Source organism: Akebia trifoliata, chromosome 5 (genome assembly GCF_017979445.1).
Source record: "Akebia trifoliata isolate Shusen 1 chromosome 5, ASM1797944v1, whole genome shotgun sequence".
NCBI classification, from domain to species: Eukaryota; Viridiplantae; Streptophyta; class Magnoliopsida; order Ranunculales; family Lardizabalaceae; genus Akebia; species Akebia trifoliata.
The window spans coordinates 8,178,882-8,188,054 of NC_141379.1; the positions used below are offsets into that span (position 1 = coordinate 8,178,882).

The window sequence follows — 9,173 nt, forward strand, 5'->3', positions numbered from 1 at the left end:
AGATGCTCAACTCCAAGCCTTATTCAACACCCATATCATTTGGATCTAAACTGTCTGCTTTGGCTGGTACTCCGCTTAATGATGCAACATAATACCGCAATATTGTTGAGGCTTTACAATACCTAATCATAATACGGCCAGACATTAGTTTTGCTATCAATCATGTGTGTCAATTCATGCATTCCCCTACCACCATCCATTTTGAAGTTGTGAAATGCATCCTCCGTTGTCTCAAAGGAACATTGGGGACTGAACTCCCAATTTCACGAGGCTCTTTTTCTACCCTTATTGCTTATTCTAATGTTGATTGGGTTGGATGTCCTGATAGTCGCAACTCCACCACAAGTTATTATTTCTTAGGACCTAATCTGATCTCATGGGTTTCTAAGAAACAACCTATTGCCTCTCGATCTAACACAGAAGTTGAATACAAAGCCATAACTATGCAAGTGAGCTCATCTAGTTGTTTAATCTTCCACATAATCTAGGCATCGAACTTCATCTACCTCTTACCTTTTTTTGTGATAATATGAGCGCTATCCACTTAGCGGCTAATCCAGTCTTTCATGCCCAAACTAAACACATCGAAGTAGACTACCACTTTATACATGAACTGGTCACAGAAGGCTTCATTCCGATTTGGTTCGTCAACACTAACAATCAAATAGCTGACATCTTCACCAAAGGTCTCCCGAGTCCTACCTATGGTTTGTTTCGTCCCAAACTGTTACCACTTCATCCCTGCCATCAGTTTGAGGGAAAGTAACAACACATACATATGCATATTATCATAACCTATACTTTCTTCCTCAATCACCTTTCTTACTATTTCTATTTTTGTAACAATTTCCTTTATTTTGTTTTCTATAATTGTTAAGATTGCCCATGATTCCCTTTTGTAAGAATTCTGTATATACAAGATAGTACAACCAACATTGGCACAGGATTCAAATCCAAAACTTTCTTTGTCAAATCTGTGACATTTTAATACGCAAATACGAAAGATGAAAAAAAATCATTTCAAGTTCATAATTCATAATTCATAGACACGTCTATCTATTTATTTTCTAAAAAGCAAAAATAATTTATTTCGAGTTCAATTTTCTTAGGACAACAACCAAGTTCTATCTTCAATCACAATTCATAACTTATTTTTGGCAGGTCTTGCCCACTAGAACACACCACTTCACTTGGGCAAATACAGTAGACCAGCAAACACAGATATGCCAATAATGGCTACTGGGATAGCCCAGTACAATGTCCCATTCTTGTTCCTAGGGGTGAGCTCTGCTGTTTGCTTTTTCGTGCGCTGTGGAGTAACCATGGAAGATGGATCCAACTCACCAATGAAATACGTTCCCATAAGCTCCCTCGCCTCTTCACTGTGCCCCACAAAATCGAAATCCTCTTTGGAATCTCTCCCTGAAGCAAAATTGTAAACGAACATCAGATCAAAGATTTTATGCTCTTTTATGAAAAAAATTTCCCAAAATTAATAAGAAGGAAACAAGAAATACCAGTTGAATTGACGAGGACATCATCTCCACCGGGGTGCTCACTTAAAAATCTTGTCACGTCGTATACCTGTTAAAACCCACAAAGAATATGGTCACATGTTTTCAATAAGCAATTCACACCATAAATAAACCAACAAGCTTACGTGTTGCATCCCAAAATGGTATCAAAATAAAGTTTAGGGTTGGATGTAAGATTTCGGGTTTAAATATAATGGTCATATTTTAGTTAATTGAAGTGTAACTAAGTAAAATATAATGAAAATCATCCAAAGTGTCTGGATTCTGCTTACTTTTACCAAGTTGGATGGGCTCAAAGGTCTCGAGTTCTATCACATTTCAGTACAAGTTACCAGCTATTATTAGATCGGTTTACAACTACTATGGCTATTATTAGAAGCACGCAAAGGCTTTTCACAACCTTGTTTAGGTAAGATTATATAAGTTTAATAAGACAAGTCAGTTTTGTAAATAATATGTATTTGTCACTTGAAAAAAAAAGATAACCCAATCTTAATTCTAAAATATTATGGTCAGATATCTATGAAAACAATCAAATAGCTTCTACTATTCGCCAAGGGACTAAATCTCCAGCTTGGCCGACACCAGATACAACCCTAGGACCTATTTGTTAGTTTTACTGCCTTATTTCCTTCTTTGGGGACCCTTCAGTTCTAATAGTGTAGTGGCTTGAATCTGTGGCCGTAACCCACAATGTGCCTTACAAAACAAGGTAACACAATCATAATTGTGAAATACACCAGTGAAATATTCATGGAAACAATCAAATGGATTCTATCGTTCGCCGAGGCATAAAATCTTGCACATGGCCAACACCAGATGCAACCTTAGTACATGGTAGTTTTCCTGCCTTAATTACATGAAGCAATCCATAGACACAACCCTAGTACAGATATGGCAATTTTATTGCCTCATTTCGATAAAATGATCAGAGATTGGTTGCAATGATTTGTTGTTCTAGTCAAAGAAAGAAGTTTGATCCTTTCGTTGTGGACCTCTCAGTTCCAAGTAGCGTACTGGCTTGAATCTCTCTGTGGGCATGGTCCACACACTATGTGAGCCTTTTTTTTTGGCACCCCAAACTACAAATGTTTATAACATCCATTTTGAGTGTTTGGGCATCATATCCTTTGAAAACAGGATAACTCGGTCGTAACTCGTAAAGAAGAATTAGAGATTTGATTGATTCTCGTAGATGCAGATGAACCCTAATAGGGCTTATATAGAGAACACAGGAGATTCCTAAATGGAATTAAACTCGTCCTGGGGGAACCTAATCTAATCCTTCCATCCTAATCTTCATGAGAATAAAGGATATGGTGTATCACATTAAACCTTAATCGTAATCGTAGAATTTTCTAGTGAAAAACTCATGAAAACAAGCTTCTACTACTCTTTGACGGATTAAATATTGCATTTGGCCAAGAGTAGATGCAACCCTAGTACACACTTGGCAGTTTTACTGCTTTATTTAGACGAAGATTTATAAGACTCGGGTGATTTATTTCACAATAATTTTAGAATCTACCAATCATCTCTAATGTGCATTATGATGCTCAAACCCAGGCCTAAGTCAACGTTTGATTAATTCTACAGCCTATAATGCTTTGTAGCTCAATTATGCTTCTTAAAGAGCTCGTAGTCGTAATGGTTTCAAGTGATTGAGAAGGTCTCTTCTTAATGAGTTTAGGTGTTTGACACTCTTTCTAAAGCATAGTACTGCTCATTTCAGTTCTAACGGTGAAACCCATGACGATCATTGAACCTTTTCCCTATACTCTAGTGCAAATTCCCAAGCATTATATAAAGATCCCCTGTTCCTACCTATTTGCCTAAATAATTTTCTTAGCATTGTCCAGGTAATATGGATGGATGGGTTCTGCATATATACTGATTCCGTCAAAATTAAGTTCTGCCCATATTTCATGTATTTGTGAATTTTTCGAATAAGTATCATTGGGGTGAAAAATTCCAGGCAACTATCAATCCCTCGAGATTCACTCCAACAGTCATAATCTTTTCAAAGAAATTAATAAAAATTTAATGAATAAATCAGAGTGAGAGAGAGAACACAAAACTTTGATGTTATTGTTCAAATGACGAATATGGCTCTGAGCTCCTTGAAGTCAATTCACCAAAATACATCCTGTTACATATTTGTCTCCCTCTTTTAGATCCAAAGATCTTTGCAGTGGGGTGGGGTGTTTCTCTCTTGTTCTTCGGGACATTCGAGACAACAAATTCAAGGGAGAACTCTTATTCTAATTCCAATGGATTTAACTCCACTAGCTTACTGGAAATAAAATTAAAGAAACAAAATTAAATAAATGCTTACCAAGAATAGAAGGATTAGAAGGAAAGGAAGAGAAATTCCAATAATCTTGAACTTGAGTTACAAATTTGGCAGAGTTTTCCCTTAGTATTTTCTTCGCTCCTTTTCTTTACATGATCCCCCCTATTTATAGGTTCACATGGGGAGTCAATTACAAAAATAAAGAAAATTACAAAAATGGTAAAAAACAGAAAATTGCCCCTGCAGATCGGTCTACATTGTGTAGAGCGGTAGGCTGATCGCTCAGGAGAGCAATCAACAATCACTCTATACATAGATTCCTTGAATCTTCTAGTAAAATAATTCCCCTCCTTAGCTCTGGATTCTTCTAATCTTGCTTGCACATCTCTTAATGGCCAAAAGTGTGTCTTTTTTAGACACAATACGTCTGTGGGCCAAAAACATTATACAACAATATTACATATTGATTTCCCAATTCCCACCTCCACTCTAAATTCCTCCCCATATCTTATCATTATGCTTATATTTGTAATAAAATGATAGTATTAGGTGAAGAATCATCATGTCTAAAAGCATACCTTAGTCGTACTATGATATTGTCTAGGCCATACCTGATCAGTATGAATCTTTTAACTATCATGTCAATCTTGCTTACAATCATGAAATAGTTTAATTTCTAATTTTTTACAATGTTCTCACTTCCAACATAGAGAAACCTCCAGTAACTACGGGTTATACTTGTAGCATATGAGTTGTCACCTCAATAAAATCAAATCAAATATCATATTTTGATTGGTTAAATGTCAGTTCGATTGATCTTTTTGTGACTTTATCAAACCCCTAACTTCTAATTTCCATACTAGAAAGCGATAGTTTCTTGACTAGAGACTAGACACTTAGTTATTATTGAGTTCAATAGATTTAAGGTACCCATGTGTGAATATTGAGGCTGATGAAGTCAACTCGAATCTTTTTATTTTTTATATTTTAATTGGATCGAGTCTCTACTATCAGGCCTAACTCATATCTTGAGGTGCCACATGTGAGGTCCACATTACGTGTAATTTATTGTACCCCACATAGTTCCCTCTCGATGGTAAAGCATTGTAATTGTGGTCCACTATTGAGAATATTAATTCTTTTTGTCAGATCATGGTCCCCTGTGATTCAAAGTTTTTTTTGTTTTTGTTTTAGGATGTTTTAGTAAGATATTCCAACTTTGATTGAGGGTCCAAGATCAAAGCAAAATATTGCCTCAAAACCATTTTGATTCTTCTTCTAATCAAAAAAATTTCCTTGAAACAGGATTTAAACCTCGTAGGGCCCCAACCAGTTATCGAGCAAGGGGGAAGCACATACACTTTCCCAACTACAAAGAAGGGATCAAGTATACCATGGTTTGTCCTTTTGAGGAAAGTGTGTATCAACTCAAATTCGTCCTTTTAGGGGAATCACACATATCAACTACAATTCTTCTTCACGAGGAAACTACCACTCTATTCTTTACAAACATAAACAAATCAGATCAACCACAACTTGTCCTCTAAAAGAGAAGGATTGCGCACCTCTCCCCCGGCAATGGGAGACACATCAAAATGTCCCGAGTTCATTTTTCAAGAGAAAAAAGGTTGTGTACAAAGCTTCTAACAACTATGATGTTCAAAAAACAAGAAGCATATTCTCAATGGTAGAAAAGAGGTGTGATCCTACCAATAGGCATTTCAGTTAAACCATGGTGCCCACCATTCCAAGCCAAAATGAACCAATATTTTCAATAGTAGATAACAATTGTAATGGCCTTGGCCCACAACAATATGATATTTTTCGCTTTGGACCGAAGTCCGCAAGTCTTTAAAAAATATCATACTATATAAAGTCTAGTTTGTCCTTATAACCCAGGCTCTAAATGTTTTCTTGTCCAATGTGTGACTAATCACATTCTTCCATGTCATTCCCCCCCGTCACGTGACGGCTCCACTTCGACTCTCAATCTCCAAAACCCTTTCAACGTCCAATCAATGGAGCACTGATGAGGTTGCGATAACCTCTCCACCAAATAGAAAGAGTTATCCCCGACACTGATACCATTTGTAATGCCCAAATCCACAATAGTATGATATTATCCGCTTTGGGGTGAAGCCCACACGACTTTAGAACGCATCATACCATATAGGGTGTAGTTTGTCTTTATAGTACATGCTTTGAACGTTCTCCTGTTCAATGTGGAATTAATCACTCCTCCTTCCCATTCTACCCTGCAACATGACGGCTCCACTTCGAACCTCGGTCTCCAAAGCCCTTTCCATATCCAGTCAGTAGTGCACTGATGAAACCATGATAACCTCCCACATTAGATAGAAGAACGTTCAAAACCTGGACTATAAGGACAAACTAGACCCTTTATAGCATGACACGTTTTAAAGTCCTGTGGACTTCGACCCAAAGCAGACAATATCATACTGTTGTGGGCCTGAAATGTTACAATTATTACATTGTGCTCCAAAACTTAGAAAGGATGGTGTGAGACGTAATAAATTAGACCTATTTTGAGTCGGACAGATAGTACATCGCAATATGAGTCAAGCCCTATACTAGATAAACTCGATCGAATCATAATATTAAGAAAATAATACCCAAATAGACCTCATCAACCTCGAGACTCACATATTGGATACATTGGTGCCATAGAACTCAAACAATTAAGTCTCTAATCTGTCAAGATTGTTTGATTTCTAATTGGGATGTTGTCCAACCTCTAGTCGACACATTTATTATCTAGTTAGAAGGTTGTCTAGTCCATGGTCGGGAGTCAAAAGTTAGGGATTTCATAAAATTTTGAAGTAATCAATTAAATTGACATCTCACCAATCAAAATATATTCCCTGAATTGACTTAATTGAAGTGACAACTTACCTACTACAAGTTTGGTATAAACATGACCCTTGAATGGCTTTAACATAATATCATCTCATAATAAATATGAGCAAAATCATAAGAAAATTAGAGGATCTTTGGGAGAATTATGGGGCAATCGTTATGTAAAAGTGTAATACATTGTATTCTAGGCGATAAACCCCATAAAAATATTATGTTGTCCTATCTTTCCTCTCATTTATCCATTGTAATTTTATTAATTTCCTCCAAAGATAATGATGTTGGGGACAATCCCAAGAAATTGATGATTACCAAAAAAAATTCATCCTAATTACATCTACATGCACCAGCTATGTCCTATGTCTAGCTGGGACATTAAACATGTCCGTAAAATAGCTCTTGTTCTTTCCCATTGAGGCAGACTTCTTAGCAAAATCAGAAGATAGAAATACCAAATCCACGTCAATTAGCACATTAAAGAAAACAAAGGAGGGTTTATGGTGATTCTCAAATCTTCTCTACAAGGCTTGAATAATCAATTTAGTGGTCATCTTGATCAGAATCTATTAGGAATTTCTAATCACATCCTCCATATTAGCTCTATTATCACCTCTTTCTCCAAGCTCAGTTGATGAAGAAGGAACCAATAAAGAGGTATCAACAACAATTGGTTTTCAAACAGACAACTTATAATGTTCACAATGATCTACCATGCACCCTTACAAATCTTCATAATATAGGACAAGTATCAGAATAAAGGACTAAAACCTTTCCCTTCAACAAAAAAAAAGTTGCAAGTGATAATTACCTGTTGGATTATGTCTTCTATTCTTGTACATGGAGATTTGTCGTGGATTCAACCCGGATCTTTTGATGATCCATTAACGATTTGCATGACCCGTTTAAAGGCAAAATATTGGGCCCATTTGGTTTGGATTTGGATCCGACCCGTTTAACATCTTTGTAACCCTAAGTATATAAAGGGTAAGAGATGAAACCTTAAAGGGTGTGAGAGATATACGAGAGGCAGAGAGAAATTGTAACCTAGTTCTTCTTTGGTTAATATAGTGAAATCGCCGTTTTCGTCCATGGATGTAGGTCGATACTTTGACCGAACCACGTATATCTTGTGTCTTGTGAGATTCTTGTGTTCTTGTTGATTTATACTTCGGATCATATGGTTCTTTCTAACAATACCAACCATGAGTAATCAAGGAAAAGTTAAAAAAAAAAAAATTCATAAGATCTTTAAAAAAGGGGGAAAAAAGTATCATCAAGGACACACACAAAAGATTTACTCATCAACACACACATACACAGTAGATCTCTCTATCATCATCAAACATGCCTTCTAGCCTTAAGTAGTGAGGGAAAAGATCTATCTCTCTGATCCTTGTATGTCTTCATAATTTAGTATCAAAATGGAGTGAAACACTTCCCTTAAAACAGAGCAAGTTCAGAGTGGTACATTAACCTTGATGAGATTTCAAGGAAAAATACAAAATCCACAAGATCTAAAAAAAAGGAAGAAAAATTCATCAAGGTCAAGTACTACTACTCCTAGAAGAAATTAGTAGAAAAACCTCAGTAATCACACACAACAACAAAAAAAAAAAAAGTGTCAAGAGATGACAGCAACAATAATATGAAACATGCATGAAATAGACAAATCCAAGAAAAACATATCAACAAATATACTCAAGAAAGAGCAGAAAAAAGTAAAACCCATCTCTATTACACACAATAGTCTCTCTACTACCATCAAACATGCCTTGTATGTATAAAACCCATTGAAATTGAAAACCCATATTTCAAAAACTGACGAATATAAAAGAGATCTATCCATCAAACCATGAAATGAAAGGGAATAAAAGACTTGCATATATGTTGTTGGGTATACCTTTCCATCTATGATGACCCAACAACTCTCTCTTGTGTTGTGCTCTGATGCTTCTTGCAAGGTATAGAGCTTCTTCAGGTCTGCCATTTTTTTCTCTGTTCTTGCTCTTACCAACCTCTCTTCTCTCTCTCTCTCTCTCTCTCAATGTTTTCTTCTTACTTTATGCAAAAGTCTTCAGCAAAGAAGATACTTCATTGGTTTTTTAGCATATCGGTATCATACTATTGATACCATTATCTTTATAAGAATCCAACTGTAGACTGTGGTAGGTGGGCTTTTATGCACGTTGGCCGGTTAGGAATCACGAGGCAGAAAATACTCGTCTGTTTCTGGTAAAAGAAAAAAGTTCATTTATACATGTCCCCACATTTTAGCAAATATTACAGAACCCCTCCATTTTGAATATGATGACATACTTGACCTGAGTCTACTTAATGGACTACTGAAAAAAGACTTAAATGCCCTCATCTTCAATCTTAAGCCAATAACCATTTATTTTCCTTCCTAAAAATTACACATGTTCAAGCTCTTCAAAATTCAGCATCTATGGTATTTCCATTTTTTAATCTAC

General features: G+C 36.1%; 1 protein-coding gene across 1 annotated transcript; it reads right to left on the reverse strand.

Moving 5' to 3' along the window:
* Positions 1–1,158: 1,158 nt before the first annotated feature.
* LOC147401381 (uncharacterized) lies at positions 1,159–8,799 on the reverse strand. Its single transcript, XM_086442666.1, has 3 exons — positions 8,603–8,799; positions 1,518–1,584; positions 1,159–1,422 (listed from the first exon to the last, which is right to left on the reverse strand). Exons 1-3 carry the CDS (start codon positions 8,687–8,689, stop codon positions 1,187–1,189), a joined length of 390 nt encoding a protein of 129 aa, XP_086298792.1. The 5' UTR covers positions 8,690–8,799; the 3' UTR covers positions 1,159–1,186.
* Positions 8,800–9,173: the final 374 nt, after the last annotated feature.